This window comes from Trichosurus vulpecula, chromosome 1 (assembly GCF_011100635.1).
Source record: "Trichosurus vulpecula isolate mTriVul1 chromosome 1, mTriVul1.pri, whole genome shotgun sequence".
NCBI classification, from domain to species: Eukaryota; Metazoa; Chordata; class Mammalia; order Diprotodontia; family Phalangeridae; genus Trichosurus; species Trichosurus vulpecula.
The window spans coordinates 64,051,837-64,073,695 of record NC_050573.1 but is presented as its reverse complement, the minus strand read 5'-3'; the positions used below and the strand labels follow the sequence as shown (position 1 = coordinate 64,073,695).

The 21,859-nt window shown below is 39.5% G+C and overlaps 1 protein-coding gene across 1 annotated transcript; it reads left to right on the top strand.

Annotated features, from left to right (window-relative positions):
* The first annotated feature begins 6,602 nt into the window (after window positions 1-6,602).
* LOC118834160 (olfactory receptor 24-like) lies at window positions 6,603-7,544 on the top strand. Its single transcript, XM_036741606.1, has one exon. The coding sequence runs from the start codon at window positions 6,603-6,605 to the stop codon at window positions 7,542-7,544; it is 942 nt and encodes a 313-aa protein (XP_036597501.1).
* The last annotated feature ends 14,315 nt before the right edge of the window (window positions 7,545-21,859 follow it).

Sequence of the window (21,859 nt, the reverse complement as noted above, 5' to 3'; positions counted from 1 at the left end):
TTTTAGGAAAGCATTTCAAAGTCTCTCGTGCAATTACTGTGGACAGCAGGGAGAGATGTGGGCTAGACATTAGTGCAAGGAAATAGTGCTTCAGATGTGGTGGGTTCCCTATCTCTGAAGGTCTTTAAGTGGAGGTGAAATCACCATTTATGAGGATGTAATAGAGGGAATTTCTATTCAGGTGTGAGTGAACTGCATGGTTGGGATTATGATAATATTTTACCAAGACGTGAGGGAATTCAGGAAAACCAGAAGGGAGAGATAAGGAAGTAGAGAATGGCATGTGGAACAACCAGTGAAAATGCTCAGAATCAGAGGATGAAGTATTTAGTATAAGGATCAGCAAAGAGGTCAAAGTCATTGCATCACAAAATGGAGAGCATAGGGAACTAAAGTGTAAGAAGACTGGAAAGGTAGGAAGGGACCAGATTATAAAAAGCTCTGAAAATCAAATACAGGATTTTTGTACTTGATCCTGAAAATAATAGAAAGTCATTGGAGTTCTTTTAATAGAGAGGTTATATTAATACAGAGGCACTTTAGGAAGATCAATTGAACAGCTGAGTGGAGAACAAACTGGAGTTAAGGAAAGACTTGTGGCAGGAAGACCAACCAGCAGCCTATTGCAATAATCCAGGTGTAAGGGAGCTCTCTTACCCACAGCAGTGGTGGCCTATGTGACTCTGGGCCAGCCCTTGTTCTGAGATACCTGGCTAAACCTAGATGTTGATGAAATTCACCAAATTGATTGGGCGGAGCCAAGATGGTGGCTGGAAAGCAGGGACTAGCATGAGCTCCCCACCGAGCCCCTCCAAAAACCTATAAAAAATGGCTCTGAACCAATTCTAGAACTGCAGAACCCACAAAATAGCAGAGGGAAGCAGGGCTCCAGCCCAGGACAGCCTGGATGGTCTCTGGGTGAGGTCTACCCTGCACAGAGCTGGGAGCGGAGCAGAGCAGAGAGGAGCAGAATCCAGCGTGGGCAGAGCAGACCAACCACACCAGGAGCCAGGCGGAGCGTGCCCTAGTGCCCTGAATCAGTGAGCTGTGGCAGTTACCAGACTTCTCAACCCACAAACACCAAAGGCAACAGAGAAGGTTAGTGGGAAAAGCTGTGGGAGTAGAAGGAGTTCGAGGTTTGGCCACCACTCCGGGGGCAGCGAAAGTGGAGCAGCTACAAAACTAGAGGTGCAGTTACTTCCGGCCCCAGGCCCACCTGGTGGGAGAAATTAAGTGGCGGATCAGAGCAGGAGTGCACAGCCTGCTGAAGATCTAAGTCCAGTCCAGGTTGGGGGTTCTTGGAGAAGGAGGAGTGCTGGTGTGGCAGAGCTGGCACTTCCCCTCAGACATGGAACTTAGTTCTCTTAACTCTACAAGCAGTCATACCCCGCTGAAAAACTCAAGGGTCAAGTTAGTCGGCTGGGAACATGGCCAGGCAGCGAAAACGCACCCAGATTCAGTCTCAGACTCTGGAATCTTTCTTTGGTGACAAAGAAGACCAAAACATACAGCCTAAAGAAGTCAACAAAGTCAAAGAGCCTACACCAAAAGCCTCCAAGAAAATCATGAACTGCTCTCAGGCCATGGAAGAGCTCACAAAGGATTTGGAAAAGCAAGTTAGAGAAGTAGAGGAAAAATTGGGAAGAGGAATGAGAAGAATGCAAGAAAACCATGAAAAACAAGTCAATGACTTGCTAAAGGAGAACCAAAAAAATACTGAAAAATACACTGAAGAAAACAACACCTTAAAAAATAGACTAACTTAAGTGGCAAAAAAGCTCCAAAAAGCCAATAAGGAGAAGAATGCCTTGAAAGGCAGAATTAGCCAAACGGAAAAGGAAGTCCAAAAGACCACTGAAGAAAATACTACTTTAAAAATTAGATTGGAGCAAGTGGAAACTAGTGACTTGATGAGAAATCAAGATATTATAAAACAGAACCAAAGGAATGAAAAAATGGAAGACAATGTGAAATATCTCATTGGAAAAACCACTGACCTGGAAAATAGATCCAGGAGAGATCATTTAAAAATTATTGGACTCCCTGAAAGCCATGATCAAAAAAAGAGCCTAGATATCATCTTTCAAGAAATTATCAAGGAGAACTGACCTGATATTCTAGAGCCACAGGGCAAAATAGAAATTGAAAGAATCCACAGATCCCCTCCTCAAATAGATCCCAAAAAGAAATCTCCTGGGAATATTGTCGCCAAATTCCAGAGCTCCCGGATCAAGGAGAAAATACTGCAAGCAGCCAGAAAGAAACAATTTGAGTATTCTGGAAACCTAATCAGAATAACCCAAGATCTGGCAGCTTCTACATTAAGAGATCGAAGGGCTTGGAATACGATATTCCAGAGGTCAATGGAGCTAGGATTAAAACCAAGAATCACCTACCCAGCAAAACTGAGTATCATGCTCCAAGGCAAAATATGGATTTTTAATAAAATAGAGGACTTTCAAGCTTTCTCAGTGAAAAGACCAGAACTGAATAGAAAATTTGACTTTCAAACACAAGAATCAAGAGAAGCATGAAAAGGTAATCAAGAAAAAGAACAAGAAAAAGAAATTGCAAGGGACTTACTAAAGTTGAACTGTTTTGTTTACATTTCTACATGGAAAGATGATGTGTATGATTCATGAGACCTCAGTATTAGGGTAGCTGAAGGGAATATGCATATATGTATATATGTTTATGTGTATATATATATATATATAAGCAAATGTGTATGTATGTATATATCTATGTGTATATATATGTATGTATAAAGAGAGAGATAGAGTGGACATACATTCAGAATGTATGTGTGCATATATATATACACATATATATATATATACATATATATATATATATATATATAGAGAGAGAGAGAGAGAGAGAGAGAGAGAGAGAGAGAGAGGGCATAGGGTGAGTTGAAGATGAAGGGAAGATATGTAAAAGAACTAAAATCAAATTAAGGGATGAGAGAGGAACATATTGAGAGAGGGAGATAGGGAGAGACAGAATGGGGTGGATTATGTCGCATAAAGGTGGCAAGAGGAAGCAGTTCTGTGGGAGGAGGGGTGAGGGCAGGTGAGGGGGGAATGAGTGAATCTTGCTCTCATCAGATTAGGCCTGAGGAGAGAATACCATACATACCCAATTGGGTATCTTACCCCACAGGAAAGAAGAGGGAAGAAGATAAAAAAGGGGGGGATGATGGAGGGAAGGGCAGATGGGGGTGGAGGTAATCAAAAACAAACACTTTCAAAAGGGGACAGGGTCAAGGGAGAAAATTCAATAAAGGGGGATGGGTTGGGAAGGAGCAAAATATAGTTAGTCTTTCACAACATGAGTATTGTGGAAGGGTTATACATAATGATACACATGTGGCCTATGTTGAATTGCTTGACTTCTTGGGGAGGGTAGGTGGGAAGGGAGGAGGAAGGAGAATTTGGAACTCAAAGTTTTTAAAAACAGATGTTCAAAAACAAAAAAAAAGTTTTTGCATGCAACTAGAAAATAAGATACACAGGCAATGGGGAGTAGAAATTTAGCTTGCCCTAGAAGAGGGGAAGGGAAAAGGGGATGGGAGGGGAGTGGGGTGACAGAAGGGAGGGCTGACTGGGGAACAGGGCAACCAGAATATACGCCATCTTGGAGTGGGGGGGGGAGGGTAGAAATGGGGAGAAAATTTGTAATTCAAACTCTTGTGAAAATCAATGCTGAAAACTAAATATGTTAAATAAATAAATTAAATTTAAAAAAAAAGATATCTGGTCTCAGACACTTACTAGATGTTTGACCCTGGGAAAGTCACTTAACCCTGTTTCCCCCCAGTTTATTTATCTGTAAAATGAGCTGGAGAAGGAAGTGGCAAGACACCCCAGTATCTCTGCCAAGAAAACCCCAAATGGAGTCTGGAAGAGTCAGACACAACTGGAAAAACTAAACAAAAAGGGGAGATCCGGTTCAAGATGTCCAGGTGGCAGTTGTAGATGGGAGACTAGAGATCAAGAGAAAGGTTAGGGCTGGATAAGGGGATCTGAGAATCATTCACATAGCAATAATAATTGAATCCACCTTGTTCCTCCCATCTCTTTCCTAGATTTCCTCCCATAAGAATACTGTCTAACTATCTAGTCCTACTGGAATATCCATCTCTTTAGGTCTTTTGTCCTTTTGTATAAAATGTACCTTAACACAGTCATTTTAACCATCAGTCTCTCCCCACCAAGTCTCAGTGAAACAATTTAAAATGTGCATCCTATTACAAGGATTCATTTTGCTACTCACCTACACACTGTGCATTCTTACAGACCTCTGAGGTCATGGTCTTGGCTTGACTGTGGGCTCCCTTTCAGGTTATGCTCCGCTATGAATTACTGGTTCTCTCCTGCTCTTATTCTTCCTAGTCTGTATTTCCGCCTCCCTCTGGTAGTATCTCGTACCGTAACAACAAAATGCAAATCAATAATAACAGTGTCTACGAGATCATTGTAAAAAGGCAGAAAATCACTTCTCAGCTATAATAAATGTGTGTATGTACTTGTCCATATGTGTTCAAGCACTTTGCTTTCTCACTTCTGTGATATTCTCTATGCATATATCCCTAAACCACTTAATAATGTCCCACACCGTTAATATTCTCCATAAGGTTGAAATATCTCAACTCAATTTTTAGTCTCAAAAACAATATCCATTGCCTAAATCCCAGGATCCCAAAGCTCCCACCATGATAGCATTGTGTATATGCCAACGTACCCTTCATTAGGATGTTGGCACAATATTTGGTATTTCTATCGTTCAACACCTCTGTCATTTCCAAGGCAAAATTTCTACTTTCAAAGGAAAGGAGCACATGAGTGACTATTGCTACTATAACCTTACAATCCCAGATTACGTGGGTCTCTTTTAATACAGAAACAATTTAGTATAGATGAAACTTTATGCTCTCTGGCATGCTTATCAATTTTGTGAATCTGTTTAAAAGAATATCATTTTAAAAGGTGTTGCACAAAGGACACGGGGGAACGTTTCTTTCTGTGCTTCATGCCAATGGCTGGTATTGTCTCCAGATCCAAATCTTCCCATCCAATGTAAAGTATTACAGTGTAGCATAGCTCTATGAATAAAATACTATCGAGAAACCAAGGAAACGACCCCACCCTCATAACAATAAAATTTTGAGGTCAAAATGATAGACATGACTGACTGAACCTTAAACTTCTCTGGTTGCTACAGTACTTTAAGGATGTATCATCTCATCTACATAACCCTCCCTCCACTAATATACATGATAATGCCTCTACAGCTTCATTTCAGTGGTGCTGATTAAAAAACAACATCCTGGGGCAGCTAGGTGGTGCAAGGAGTAGAGCACCGTCCCTGGAGTCAGGAGGACCTGAGTTCAAATCCAGCCTTAGACACTTGACACATGTACTAGCTGGGTGACCTTGGGCAAGTCACTTAACCCCAACTGCCCTGCCAAATAGCAAAAAAAAATAAATATCCTGTGTGCAATCTGGTAAAGAGATTCTCTCAACTCAAATTGACTGGCCCTTAAACATTACACACATCATTTTCCACCTCAACCTTCCAGACTGAACCATAGATTTTCACAAATAAAAATAACCAAAATCAACCCATTACAAACCTAGGCTGATTTCTCACACATTATGCTTATCGAGAATCTAATATAATTTCTTTATGTGTAAGTCTGATTATGATGACACTGTGGTCAATGAGCTCCATTAGCTCCCTGTTTTTTCCAATGACTTTTCTCTAGTTTGAAACTCATTCTGTTCACCTCTTGACCCACACACAAAGCAGTGTGATGGGATAGAGCATAGAAACAGTTGTCAGGATCCCTGATTCTTGTTCTATTACAACTACTTTCTAGCTGTATGATTCCCGGTCCTTAATTTTTTTTTACCTATAAAATCAGGGAAAAATTATTAAGGAGGTACTTAATAGAGCAAGACAAAATAATAACAAACTTCCAAAATCAAGTCATTTCTCTGCTGTTTTCAGGAATTTGCCACCACAAAGGATTTTGTTATGACTTTTGTTGTTGCCTTTGCCCTCCTTAACTTATATGCCCAGCATTGGGATCTCTGAGATAAAGAACATGAACAGGTTAGTCAAATATTTTCAACAATTTCAAATTGAAAATGAATATATTTGGGTCACTTCATACTTCTGCCAAAAGGACATAACCATGCCTATCTTCCTGCAGAACCTCCAGCTCTGAGCATTCTTATCTTTGTCATCTTTGCCAATTTCCACTTTTTTATTCGCATATTTATTATTATCAGGTATTTGTAGAATGATTTCATGTAGTTATTTATAATTTGCCCTTCTTCTGAAAAATGTTTGTTTATCCTATTTCCACTTATCAGTTGTTATTGTGGGACATCTTTCCTGGATTCCCTTTATTTTTTCCATCATAGTCTATTAGCTTTGATATTTTCTTCAGTGCAATTATGTTTTCCACTATCATATATGTCTTTAAACTCTATCTTCACTGATTTTAAAGGAAAAAATTTTCAAATCAATTTTGAATGGGCTGTTTTAAATTTTTATTTCTTTCTTTCCACCTGGTTTTCCCAAAAGACCCAATGGAAGGAGAAAATTATTCAACAGTCTCTGAATTCATCCTCCTCGGCCTTTCAGACCAGCCAGAGCAGGAGAGGCTCATGTTCCTTGTATTCCTGATTATGTATCTGATCACAGGACTGGGGAATTTGTTCATCATTCTGGCCATCAGGACAGATTCACATCTGCACACCCCCATGTACTTCTTCCTTACCAACTTGTCCCTGGTTGACATCTGCTCCACATCCACCACCATTCCCAACATGCTGGTTAATTATATATCTGGGAACAAAACAATTCTTTATGTCAGCTGCCTGGCACAACTCTTCTTCTACAGTTGGTTTGCAGGAACAAATAGCATCCTCCTTGCCTCCATGGCCTATGACCGCTACATGGCTATCTGTGCCCCATTACACTATGCCATGGTCATGACCCCAAGGATCTGTGTCCTTCTGGTATTAGTGTGCTGGTTTTGGGCTTGTGCTGGTGCCTTGACATATACTATTCTGTTGACCCAACTCTCATTCTGCGGCCACACTGAAATCCCTCATTTCTTCTGTGACCTCAGTCCCCTGCTAAAGTTGGCCTGCTCAGATACCTTCATCAATGACCTGATGGTCAACACAGTGGGGGTGCTAACAATTATCATCCCTTTCATCGCCATCCTTAGCTCCTATGCCCGAATATTTGTGACTGTGCTGAAGATCCCATCAACTGTGGGGAAGTGGAAAGCTTTCTCCACCTGTGGCTCGCACCTCACTGTGGTCTCTCTATTCTATGGGACAATCATCGGAGTGTACTTCAGCCCCACATCCACCCACACAGCCCAACAAGACACAGCAGCAGCCGTGATGTACCTTGTGGTCACTCCTATGCTGAACCCTTTCATCTACAGCCTAAGGAACAAGGATATGAAAGGAGCCTTAAGGATGCTCCTCACTAGGAAACTAGGCCTCTCTTTGTGACTATGAGACAGCCTCAATAAGCAAACTTGATTTATACCAGAAATGCAGGGATGGGTCAATATTAGGAAACCTATCAAACCTATATTAATGATATCAATGACAAAAATAACAAAACTTAAATTATTCCATTAACAGATGTAGAAAAAGACTAGAAGTGTAGGATAAATGGACCTTTTCGAAATCGATAATTAGTATCTATCTAAAACCAAGAACAAGCATTATCTGTAATGGGGTACAATGGTAATTAAGGTGGGACTTTCTGCTGTTGACCTTTAAATGATTCTGGCCTTTGTTTGAATGGGGCCGAAAAAGTGGGATGTTTTTGTATTTCTCAGCACTGAGACCATTGGGAGCCATTGATTTGTATCTGATGTGATATTGGCGGTGGGGAACTTCTCCAGGCCCAGCCTGGGTGAGGTCAGGGCCCTCGGGCCCAGAACAGGATATATAAGCACAAAAGTTGGCGTTCTTGCTCGGAGCTCTGAGCCACAGCAGGAGTGGCGTGGCATGTGACTCTAGGCCAGCCGTTCTAATGAGCTCCCCGGCTGTACATCCAGATGTTGAAAACTACGAATTGTATTTGGTCTGTACTTCAGGGTGCTGGCTTTTTCCCCTGAATTAGGTGGATGTTATTTGTATGCTGGATTAAAGTAAGATTGTTAATGCCTTAACGCTGCTTTCCTTAAGTAAAGCGGATCAAAAGGACCTGTGTTCTCAGCTTTCTGGGTGCCGGTTGTTGGTGGACCTTACACCCCCACAGAAGCTGCCAGCTAGATTGTTGATACATGGGGATAAGCTAGAGATTCATCAAGAATAAAGCAAGAATGTCCATTAGCAGCATTACTATTCAATATAGTGCTAGGAATGTTAGCTGTGGGGAAAAGACCCCTTGCCAAAAAAATTGAAATTGAAGTGTAAATAAGAGAATTTCTTGCTCACGCTTCTTGCTGCTATTGTTCTAAGAAAAAGTCTACCTCAGACTTAATCGTAAACTTCCTGACACCGTATGCTTGAAGCATGAAGGTCACACATCCACTGAAGTCTATAAAATCAAGTTTGAGACATAAACATTAGCTCCAATTTCCAGGAGGACTTTACCCTTTAGAAGAGGAGATGTCAGAGGCAGAAGGAAGTTCCAAGTAAGAAGTCTGCAGGGGCAGATTGATGCAGTAGATGCATGGCTGCGTGATTCATTTCTATTTCTTGGCCTCTGTTTTGTAACCTAGAATCCGTCTTCTAACTTTGGTTTGTGACTCAGTTTTAATTTCCTGTATTAACTTACTAGCTACCTTACTGAATCACACCTTGGCCTTTCCTTACATTTAACCTGCTATACAACCATCTCTTACCCTGTTTCTTAGCATAAGGCCATCACTGTCAAGAAGATCCAAGATTACCCTGTTTCTTGGCATAGAGCATCACCATCAAGATGGCCCAAGAATAGAATACTAGGCCATTCACTTGCGTTGCACCTGAAGATAAGACCTGCTACTATGCGTATGAGGGGAGACAATTCATTTTCTAGTTCCAATTTCTCTCTCTTTCTACACCCTCTACCCCACACATTTGAATGGACTCTCTTAAATTCTTCTTTCATCTCCTTTCCACATGAGCTCTTTAAGAGATCCATGGAAGGGGACATCAGTCAGTAGTCTCCAGGTTCATCCTCTTGAGCCATTCAGGCCAGCCAGAGCAGAAAAGGCTCCTGTTCTTCTTCTTTCTGCTTGTACTTGATGACAGGGCTAGAGAACCTGCTCATCATACTGGCAATTAGAACTAACTCCCACCTTCAAACATTCATGTACTTCTTCCTTATAAGCTTGTCCTCGATCAACACCTATTTCACATCCACCACCATCCTTAAAATGCTGTTTTATTACATATGGGGGAGCCAAAGAACTCCTGGTGTTCATTAGTTTTTTTCCCAGGATTAGACAGTATGCTAAAATGATTTAGTGAAAAATAAAGTAAGAAAGTCTAGGAAAACATTTCAGATAATCATGACATTATAAAAAAGCAGCATTCACGTGGTTAACATCTTTACTCATCACAATGACTATCAATGATTCCAGAAGACAAATGGTGAACCAGGATACCTACTCACTTCATGTGGAAAAAAATATATGTACTCAAAAGTCAAAATGAGACATATATTATTGGACATGGAAATTTGTTTAACTTGATTTTATCCATTTGTTTTGTATATAAGGCAATAACGTTTTGTGGAGTTTTTAGAGAGTATGAAAGGAAACAAATGCTTATTAAGGAAAAGAAATAAAATCAATAAGGAGTAAGAAAAAAAGGAGGAGGAAAAGGAGGAAAAGAAGGAGGAAAATTCAGTTTCTTTAATTCTGAAATGAATAACTTTGATGAAATAGATGGTCTCTGAGGTCCCTTCCAAGTCTAGATCTCTGATCATGTGATGCTGTGCCCCAACTGAGACTCTCACAAGGAAGTTACATACATTCTATGACTTAAGGCCCTTTCCAGCATTGAGGTCTTATGGTCTCTGTGCTAAGACCTGTATCAGTTCCCATTTTCTGGGTTCCAATATCTAAAATCCCTTTCCTGGAAGAGAACTAGAAACACAAGAACCAGAAACACAAGGAGATCTCAATGTTTCTGAAAGAGCAGTGTGATGAATATAAATTTTAAAACTTAAGTCAACTTCTTCCACAGAGGAAGCAGAGCCCATAATGGTGGAGAGGACAATTATCCAGTGTTTGTTTCTAACAAGGGCCTCAGGGAATTGGAGCCCTGGGTCCAGGGACTCCCTGTAAAATACTTACAATGATCCCTTCCTAGGGAACAGAACAGACTCCTGCTCTCATACACATCACCTCAGGCAAAGCCTCAAGCCTTCTTACTCCTAGATGAACCAACAACTTGGGCTAGTTAACATTTGAAACTAATATTTCAGTTGGGGCCCTGGGAAGGCAACAGCTTGGTCCTTCAGGACCAAAATAGAAGATCCAATTCAACTAAGTGAATAGGCAGAAGACAATTTCTATTCATCTGAAGGTCAGTCTCATACAAAGTAATGTTGTTAATGTGTCTCAAAGAATCTCAGAAACTCATTGCTAAAAGGGATTTGAGAACATAGAATGTCAGAATTGGAAAGGCTCTTAGAACATGGGGTTTCAAAGACAGAAGGGACTTAAGTTATGAATAGGACTAGAGGAGAGTTTAGAATACAAAATATTCAAGCTCAAAATGAACTTAGAACATAGAATATCGGAGCTGCATAGAACTGAAAATAAACTGCTGGTTGGTCTCCTTCTCTAAAGCCTCTCCTCACCTCAGCTCATCCTCCACTCAGCTGTCAAAATGATCTTCCTAAGGTACAGGTCTGACCACATCACTCCTCCATTCAAATGGATCTCAGTTGACTTCGAGATCAAATATTAAATCTGCTTGGCTTTTAAAACCCTTCATAATTTGCACCTTTTCTACCTTTCCTGGCTTCTTGCATCTTACACCTCTGCAGGTACTCTGAAATCTAATGACACTGACCTCCTTGTTTTTCCTCACATCAAACTCTCTCTCTCTCCAGAACAGAAGCATTTTCACTGCCTAGAACTCTCTCCAATGTGCTCTCCACCTCCCAAGTTCCCAGCTTCCTGCGAGGAGCAAAGGACTCAGCTAAAGTCCTTTCTTCTAGAAGAAGCCTTTTCCAGTCCTCCTTAATCTTAGTGCCTTTCCACTGACATTACCTCAGATTTGCCCTATATGTACCTGGTTTGCACATTATTGTTTGCATGTCATCTCACCCATTAGAAGGCAAGCTCTTTCAGAGCAGAAATTGTTATCTGCCTTTGTGTCTCCAGGGCTCAGCACAGTGCCTGGCACATAGTAATAAGTGCTGACTGACTGACTGACAAGTTCCTTTGCACATAAAATGTTCAACTGGGGTGGGGGGACTTTAGAATATAGGAGGTATAATAGCAGAGTCCAAGGTGACTCTCACACACAGTTCAAAGAATATTAATATTGGAAGGACCTTTAGAACTTAGAAAAGAAAATATTGGACCTAGTAGGAAAGGAAATCTTTTTTTTAGAAACCGAAGTTAAAAGTGGGAGGGATCTCACAATCAATCGATCAATGTTCAATAAGCAGCTATTATGTGACGGGTAATGTGCAAATTGCTGGGGAGTCAATATAAAGGCAGAGTAGAGAAAGCAGAGCATTCAAGGCACAGGGCACAGCCAGTGCAAAAGCACAGTGGTGGGGCATGGAGACTCATGTAGGTCAGGAAGAACAGAGAGGCTAGGAAGTATGTCTATGGAGTGTGTTTTCCTATCACAATTACCTCTGTAAGATGGTGCTATTTTCTATAATGCAAAATTCAACCTTCTCCTCTCTCCATCCACAAAAGAGGACTATCACGTAAGGAAAGAGGGAATGCTTTATTGTCATGAATGTGAACGTCTGTCTGGGGATATAGCCATATGGATTGTAGATTTTCTTGCCCACAGCTAAGAGCCCACAGCTGGGGCTACTTACCTATTTGAAACCTATCTATCACTAGGGGCTCAGGGAAGGCAATAGCAAAGTCCTCCAAGACCAATGAGAACATCCAGACCAAATACCCAAGTAAGTGCATAGACAGAGGGGCTTTTCTGCTCATTTGAAGGTCAAGCTCAAACAAAGTAAAGTTGTGAATTTGCCTTAAAGAATCTCAGAAACTTATTGCTAAAAGGGATCTGAAAATGTGGAATGTCAGAACTGGAAGGCTGTTGCAAAGTAGAACATAGGATTTCAAAGACAGGATTTAAAATATGAATAGAGCTAGAGAACACCTTGGAATATAAAATGTTCAGGCTCAGAAGGAACTTAGAACATCGAATATCAGAGCTGCATACAGATAAAAATAGCCTGCTAGTTGGTCCCTATGCTTTAACTTAGTTGTGTCATTTATAAAATAAGTCAGTGAGTTCTAAGACTAGATTGTTTCAAAGATCAGGGGATTCAGAACTAGGAGGGTCCTTGAAGCAAAAAATGTCAGAGACAGAAGGTCTCTGACAATACGCAATGTAAGATCCAGAAGAGGTTTATAACAGAGATGTTCAACCCTCAATGCAGGAGGCATATGGCCCACATCTCCCATAAGTACTATCAGAGCCAGATTGAAATGTAATTGGGAAATATTTAACAAAATAAATAAAAAATATAATAAAATGTAAATAACATTACATTTTTGAGGTAAGTCATTATACAGCCTACAGGAATCTTTATGTAAAAATTAGTGGACCCATTTCATTTTGAGTTTGACATTGCAGCTTTACAAGAGAGGTAATTAATACTGAAAAAGTGTTTAGAACATAGAAAAACTGAATGCTAGACTGAAAAGGACATGAAACCAGAAACTATAGAATGTTACAGCTGGAGCATCAGAGATGGATGGGACCTTATACAATAGACTATCAGGCACGAAAAGGACCTAAAGACCAACTTGTGAAAACTCAGCTACCAAGAGCAAAAGCTGATCCAGGTCACAGAATCTATTAGTGGAAGACCTGGGGCTAGAACCTAGGTCTCTTGAGTCCCATTGCAATACTCATTGTCCTACACAATGATGACTCTGTGTCTCAAATCTTAGAAATTAGAGAGGAATCCAATTTCCAGACAGGGATACAGAAATTGTCACTTTCAGAATCTCCTGTCTTACCTCACCATTATTCTTCTCCTATTTCCTAGCTTTATAATTCCTGGTCCTTAATTTTCTTATCTATAAAATTAAGGGAAAATTATGAAGGAGGTACTTCCTAGAGCAAGACAAAATAGTAGTAAACTGTCAGAATCAATAGTCATTTACCTACTTTGTTTTCAGGTATTTGCCACCACAAAGTAAGTTGTTGTGATTTTTTTTGGTATCTACTAGACTTTTATTGTTGCCTTCGTCTTCCTTAGGATTTTTGCCTAGTACTGAGAACTCTGAGATGAAGGACATGAACAGTTTAGTCAGATATCTTGAACAATTCCAAATTGAAAATGAATGCTGTTGGGTCACATCACAGCTCTGCCAAAAGGACATAACCTTGCCTATCTTCCCACAGAACCTCCAGCACTAAGCATTCTTATCTTTTGTCATCTTTGCCAATTTTCAGAGTATGAAGAGAAAACTAAGAAATTTTTCATCCACCTTTCTAGTAATATCAGGGATTTGGAGCATGATTTCATGTGACTATGAGACAGCCTCCTGGGCTTTCTCACACTGCAGTTGGACTGCTGTGACAAAAGGTTCTCAAAGAGTCTTCTCCAGTGTAAGATTCAGACTGTTCACCCCTAACCTGCCCAAGAAACACTGCAATGTGATGGATAGAGCATGGAACCAGCCATCAGAATGCATGGTTCTAGTTCTTCTACCATTTCCTGGCTGTGTGTACCTGAGTTAACCTGATCTTCAGTTTCCTTATTTATAAGATAAAGGAACAGCTACTCAGTTGGTACTTTATGTTGTTCAGTTCTTTCAGTCATGCCTGAAGCTTTGTGAGCACATTTGGGCTTTTCTTGGCAGATACTGGAGTGCTTTGCCATTTCCTCCTCCAACAGACTAAGGTAAACAAAGGTTAAGTGATCACACAATTAGTAAATGTCTGAGGTCAGCTTTGAACTCAGGTCTTCCTGACTCCAGGCCTGTGACTCTAACCACTGCATCATCCAGATGCTAGAGCTAGATAAAATGATAACAAAGTTCATTTTGAGGTACAAAATGTCCAAAATCTCAAAGAAAATAATTTTTAAAAAATTTTAAAAATAACTATGGAAATAAAGGAATACTCATACCTTGCTAGTAAAATTATGAATTAGTTAAAGAATTCTGGAAAGCAATTTGAAATCATGCAGATCAAGTAACTAAAGTATCTTTGACCTGTGGTTTCCAAAGCTGGGCAAATAACTTAAGGAGGTCACAATATATGAAGAAAAACTTCATATACAACGAAATATCAATAACTGCCCTTCTGTGGTAGCAAAGATCTGAGAAGAAAGTAGTTTCCCATTACCAAGGGACTCTCTAAACAAACAGTTCTTAAAACAAAAAAAAGACTGAAAATAATAATCAACCATATAAAAGATTGCTCTTTCTCACAAACAGGAAATAAAATGAAAATCTGTACAAATCTGAAGCTTCATCTCACACCCAGCAAATTGAAATGCTAACAAATATGTGAATATACAGTGTTAGAGGTGTAATGGAAAGAAAGATACACAAAAAGCCTGTTGCTGGAGCTGTGAATTGACTCATACTGTCTCACCGACACATTGTAAAGAGTGCTTTGGTTCATTCAAAGAATGGGGGAAAATCTGTGCAAAGAGACAGAGATTAGATGTGGGGAGTGATATGTAAGGAACAGCAAAAAGGTCAGTTTGGGTGTATTGAAGAGTGACTGAAAGGGAGTCATGTACAATAAGGCTAGAAAGGTAGATTGGAGCCTTGTTATGAAGGGCTGTAAAAGCAAAACCCAGTATGTTTTATCCACTAGAGATTATCGAACCAAAGAGCCATATGGTAAGATCTGGGTTTAGAGATTAGCACTTTGGCATGGAAGGGGACAATATATTAGAAAGGGAAGAAATTTGAATCAGAAGACCAGAATGTTGGTGGTTATCATAATAGTCCAACATGTTACTTCTGGCCTGCACTAGGGTGGAAGTTACCTCCAGTAGCATTCAGCAGCACATGAGTAGTAGATGAAAAAAGCAAATAGTGAGAGAAATTCATGGTTGGGAAAGGCACTTTCCCCCAGTCCACAATTACCTATTCTATATGTAATAGGAATGAGAACATTTGGGAGCCCATGGTTTGTTGGATTAGGCATGACTAATCATGGAAGAGGTTACTTCTAAGCTGGAACCCAGTGGTGATAATAAAAGGGTGATTCTTGCCACTCAGTCTTGTTCTTCATGCCAGATACAACAGACAAGAATATGTCTCTGAGTTATTAGGAATGTTTGTAAGCAGAAGCACATCCCCCTTGTAGACACAAGATGAGAGCTTGTGCTTATGCTCATAATACAAATATTTCCTTTGGCACAAGAACTAGTGAACTACAGAAAGGCAGGTGGCATTGTGCCCTTCCTGGGCAATAAAGTAGTTGTGTAGTTGCTGACAGTATGGTTGCAGAGTCACCAGCAGCAGGAGCAGACAGGTTGAAAGGGAAGAGTCACCAGGCAGAGATAGGAGAGAGACAGACAGACAGAGATGGAAAGACAAAGAGAGAGATGGACAGAGACAGAGACAGAGAAGGAAAGGAGGAGAGAGGGAGGAACACAGAGAGAATGGAAGGAGGGAGGAAGATGGAAGGAGAGTTAGCTAATACTTATAATAGTGTTTTAAAGTTTGCAAAGCCCTTTACTTATGTTATTTCATTCGACCGTCATAGCCGCCCTGCAAGATAGATGCCATCATTATCCTAATTTTATAAATTAGGAAAATGAGGCACAGAAAAGTAAAGTGACTTTTCCAGGGTCACACAGCTAGAAAGGGTCTAAGGTGAAATTCAAACTCAGGTCATCTTGATTTCACATCCAACATGATGTCCACTGTTTTATCTACCTGGATTTTTGAATTACAGAGTTTCTGAGCCACGTACCAGTTACCCAGAGGAAGAATGCTTCTTAAACGGGATACTTCTCAGTGGAAAAGATCACCAGTAGTAGGATCATCTTATAACTGAAGGACTAAAAAAGCCCTCCCCTGGGTTGGCCATGACATCTAGACCTTCTGAGTTACTTGGACAGTGCAGATCGGAAGTGAATGCAAAATAAGCATTCCAAAGTACCACAAAGTTGACATTACTATTTATGGGGAGTATAATGAATGAAATGAGCCATTTGATATGTTTTATGTCTTCCCATTTGTTCATACACTGAGGTCATTTGGTCTTTTGGAGTTTTGTAATGAGGGAGAAAAAAGCACTGTCCTGTACTAAATATCAATATTGTACATTGAATAGCTTTTCAAAAGGTGTCTTTTGTTCACATGTGGCAAGACACCAGAGAGGAGCCTTTCCTTAGCTTCTTCTTGAGATTGTCCAGGAATTTCCCTAGGGGTAAGAGTGCAGAACCAGAGACAAAGGAGTCTGACCCCCTGTTTTGGGGTCAGGTCACCTAGGATTGAGTGTGGCTCCTTGTGAACCAGGAGTCTCTTGTAAGTGGAAGCTGCCAGGGCTGCAGGGTGCATATGGAATCAAGGGGCTTAGTTCAAGTAATCTCTGGGTTTTTTTCTTTTGATATTTTATTATATATGTTCTTTGTGTTCTTTGTTCTAAAGTTCCTTCCAGGTTAGACATTCTGCATTCTCTTCCATTGGAGCAGACAGGTTGCCCAGTGGATAGAGCACTGGTTTTGGAATCAGGAAAACTCATCTTCCTAAGTTCAAATCCAACCTCGGACATTTAGTAGCTATGTGACCTTGGTCAAGTCATTTCATACTGTTTACATCAGTTCCTCATCTGTAAAATGAGCTGGAAAAGGCAATGAAAACCACTCCTGTAGTTTTGCCAAGAAACAACCAAATGGTGTCATGACAAATTGGACATGAATGAACAACAAAAATTATCTTTCAACTCTGAAATAATATGTGTAAGACTCTCTTCATACTCTATATTCTAGTATTATAAGGACTACAGTCACTTCCAGTTCCAAAAATCTATGCACTTGGTAATCAAGTCCCCTCCAGCACTGAAATTCTATGCATTGCAGGAAATACAAATGCACTTCTCTTTCAGGAGTAATGCATGACGTGAGGAGAGTGCTGACAGGTTACCCCTTATTTTCCCAGAACTTTTGCAAGGCAGCACCAAGTTACAAGAATACCACTTGTTACCCAATTACCACACTGGAATTTGAGGAACCTGGAGAAACCATAAGAGAGAGAAATGATAGTGCTCCTCAGTCATAGACAGATAGGTAGCTCAGTGGAGAGAGTTCTGAGTCTGAAGTCAGAAAACTTGAGTTCATATTGGTCCTCAGACACTTACTAACTGTATGTCCTTTGGCAAGTCACTTTGAAAAAAAGAACCTCTGTTTACCTCAGTTTCCCCAACTATAAAAAGAGGATAATAATAGCACCGACCTCCTAGAGTTATTGTGAGGATCAAATAAGACTTTTGTAAATCACTTTGCAGAGTGTGTTGTACACAGTAGTCACTATCTAAATGCTTATTGTTCTGGTGGTTGTTTGTCATGACACCTATGTGAGGTGTTACATACACAGGTAGGAGCGGCACAATCAAGATTTTGGAGAAAAAAGTACTTGACACTTTTAAGTCACCATCCAGCAAAATAAAATTGGAGGGACGCATACTTGTAAAATATAAGGGAATATTGGTGTTGTTTGTCCTTCCATTTTGAAGAAGACCAATGACATTATGGGAGATATCTTGACTCCTTCGTGAATTGGATTTAAGTGAGGAAAAGTTGCACATTTGTCAGCCTCACTCTCTCCTCCAGAGTCATCAAAGTCCACTGGCAAGGAAAAAACTCAAGATGACAGGTAATGGCACAGACTGCAGGGATTAACTTTGGCATCTTCAATACCTAAGCATTTCACAGTGCTTGCTTCAGCTGCCTTCATTGTCATTGGAACAAATTGCTCTCAATCCTCCCCTTTCACCAAGGGAGGTCTTCACATGCTTGAGGTAGAAACACCCCTGACCCATCAACAAGTTTGAAACTTGTTGGTTACCCTCAAACTGGTTTAGCCAATCTGCAAGATGGTTTACCAGAGTGTGGCTGCTGTGCATGCTGTAGCTTCTTGGAACCACAGGTGAGAGTTGGGTGCCAAGTAGACACCAAAGGTGAATGACTAGTGTTAAAAATGGTTCAGCAAGCCCTCACATGAAAGGTACTCCTCCTCATAAATACTCCACATACCCCTATAAGGGAATAATTGTTCTGCTAGACCCCTGAGAGAAATCTTGTGTAGGAGTCCAGGAACCAGAGGAACTCCAGAACAAGAAAAGAGGCATTCGATGAAAGAGGTTCATTTGATTAGTTAGATTTTTTTTATTTTTAGCTTACAACACTTAGCTTTACATGTTCTTGAGTTTGAAATTTCCTTCCCTTCCCTCCCCTCCTCCCTCCCCCCCCCAGGTGGCATGCAGTCCGATATAGATTCTACATAAACCTTCGCATTAAACTTATTTACACAATAGTCAAGTTGCAAAGAAGATTTATGACCAATGGAATGAATCATGAGAGAGAAGAAACAAAACCAGAAAAAGAGGAAAAAAGAGAGAGAGAAAAAATAGTTTGCTTCGGTCTTCATTCAGATTCCACAGTTCTTTCTCAGGATGTAGCCAGCTTTTTCCATCATGAGTCCTTTGGAGCTGGCTTTGAGCCTTGTATTGCTGAGGAGAGCCAAGTCTATCAAAGTTAGTCATCAATATGTCTGTGGTTATGTACAATGCTCTCCTGGTTCTGCTCCTCTCACTCAGCAACAGATCATGTAGGTCTTTCCAGGCTATTATGAAATCCTTATCTTCCCCATTTCTTATACACAATAGTATTCCATTTCCTTCATATACCACAACTTGTTCAGTCATTCCCCAAGTGATGGACATCCCCTAGATTTCCAATTCTTTGTCACCAGAAAAAGAGCACCTACAAATAGTTTTATACATACAGGTCCCTTTCCCACTTGTGTGATCTTTTTGGGAGCAGTATTGCTGGGTCAAAGGGTATGCACATTTTTATAGTCCTTAGGGCATAGTTCCTAATTGCTCTCCAGAATGGCTGGATCTGTTCACAACTCCACCAACAATGAATTAATGTTCTGATTTTCCCACATCCTCTCCATCTTTTATCATTTTCCTGTTTTGTCATGTTACCCAATCTGACAGGAAAGACATGGTACCTAATAGTTCTTTTGATTTGCATTTCTCTAATCGTGGTGATTTAGAGCATTTTTTCATATGCCTATAGATATCTTTAATTTCTTCCTCTGAAAACTGCCTGTTCATATCCTTTGACCATTTCTCAATTGGGGGATGACTTGTATTCCTATGAATTTGACTCAGTTCCCTGTATACTTTAGATATGAGGCTTTTATCAGAGACATTGGTTGTAAAGATTTTCTCCCAATTTTCTGCTTCCCTCCTAATCTTTGTTGCATTGGCTTTTTTTATACAAAAACTTTTCAGTTTAGCATAATCACAATTATCCATTTTGCATTTTATAATGCTCTTATCAAAGAGTAGATTGCTTTAGGTGGTGACTTCTGCATCTTGTGTGCCTAACCTGTTCCACTGATCTACCACTCTGTTTCTTAGCCAGTGCCAGGTAGTTTTGAGGACTACTGCTGTATAGTACAGTTTGATATCTGGTATGGCTAGGCCACCTTCCCTAGCATTTCCTTTCATTAATTCCCTTGATATTTTGGATTCTTTGTTCTTCCAGATGAATTTTGTTATTATTTTATCCAGCTCTATAAAATAAATTTTTGGTAGTTCGATTGATTTGGCACTAGATAAGTAAATTAATTTAGCAAAAATGGTCATTTTTATTATATTAGCTCGACCTAACCACGAACAACTGATGTTATTCCATTTAATTTGGTCTGACTTTATTTCTGTGGGAAGTGTTTGGTAATTGTGTTCATACAGGCCCTGGGTTTGTCTTGGCAGATAGACTCCCAAATATTTTATAGTGTCTATAGTAACTTTGAATGGAATTTCTCTTTCTATCTCTTGCTGTTGGGCTTTGTTAGTAATGTATAGGAATGCTGAGGATTTGGGTGGGTTTATTTTATATCCTGTGACTTTGCTGAAGTTGTTTATTATTTCAAGTAGTTTTTACTTTAATCTCTAGGATTCTCTAAGTAAATCATCATATCATCTACAAAAAGTGATAATTTAGTTTCTTCTTTGCTATTCTAATTCCTTCAATTTCTTTGTCTTCTCTTAATGCTAAAGCTAATATTTCTAGTACCTACTTGCATAATAGGGGTGATAATGGACATCCTTGTTTCACCCCGGATCTTATTGGGAATGCATCTAGCTCATCCCCAATACATATAATGCTTGCTGATAGTTCTAGGTAGTTGCTACTTATAATTTTAAGGAAGGCCCCATTTATTCCTATGCTTTCTAGTGTTTTAATAGGAATGGGTGTTGTATTTTGTCAAAGGCTTTTTCTGCATCTATTGAGATGATCGTGTGGTTTCTGCTGGTTTTGTTGCTGATATGATCAATTATGCTGATAGTTTTCCTAATATTGAACTAGCCTTGCATTCCTGGAATAAAGCCTACCTGGTCTCATTGTATTATTCTCATGATAAGATGCTGCAATCTTTTTGTTACTGTTTTATTTAAAATTTTTGCATGAATATTCATTGGGAAATTGGTCTATTAATTTCTTTCTCTGTTTTGACTCTTCCTGATTGATCTACCATATTTGTGTCATAAAAAGAATTTGGTAGGACTCCTTCTTCACCTATTTTCCCAAATAGTCTACAAAGCAGAGGAATTAATTGTTCTTTAAATGTTTGATAGAATTCACATGTATAACCATCTGACCCTGGAGAATTTTTCCTAGGGAGTTCATTGATGACTTCCTCAACTTCTTTTTCTGATATGGGGTTATTTAAGTAATTTATTTCCTCTTCTGTTAACCTGGGCTATTTGTACTTTTGTAAATATTCATCCATATCCTTGAGGTTAACAAATTCATGGGCATACGATTGGGCAAAATAATTTCTAATTATTGTTTTAATTGCCTCTTCATTGGAGATGAACTCACCTTTTTCTTTCTGATACTGGTAATTTGGTTTTCTTTCTTTTTTTTTAGTCAAATTGACCAAGGGTTTATCAATTTTATTGGTTTTTTTTTTCATAAAACCAGTTCTTAGTTTTATTTAGTAGTTCAATAGTTTTCTTCATTTCAGTTTTGTTAACCTCTCTTTTGATTTTCATTATCTCTAATTTGGTATCTAATTGGTATCAATTTGTTCTTTTTCTAGTTTTTTCAGTTGCATGCCCATTACATTGATCTCCTTTTTATCTATTTTATTTAGGTAAGCATTTAGAGATATCAAATTTCCCCTAAGAACTGCTTTTTGCTGCATTACATCAGTTTTGGTATGTTGTCTCATTATTGTCATTCTCTTGAATGAAGTTATTAATTGTTTCTAAGATTTGTTCTTTGCCCAACTCATTCTTTAGGATTAGACTATTTAGTTTCCAATTAATTTTTAGTTTATCTTTCCATGGGCCTTTATTACAAATAATTTTTATTGTGTCGTAATGTGAGAAGGATGCATTGACTATTTCAGCCTTTCGGCACTGGATGGTGAGGTTTCTATGCCATAGTA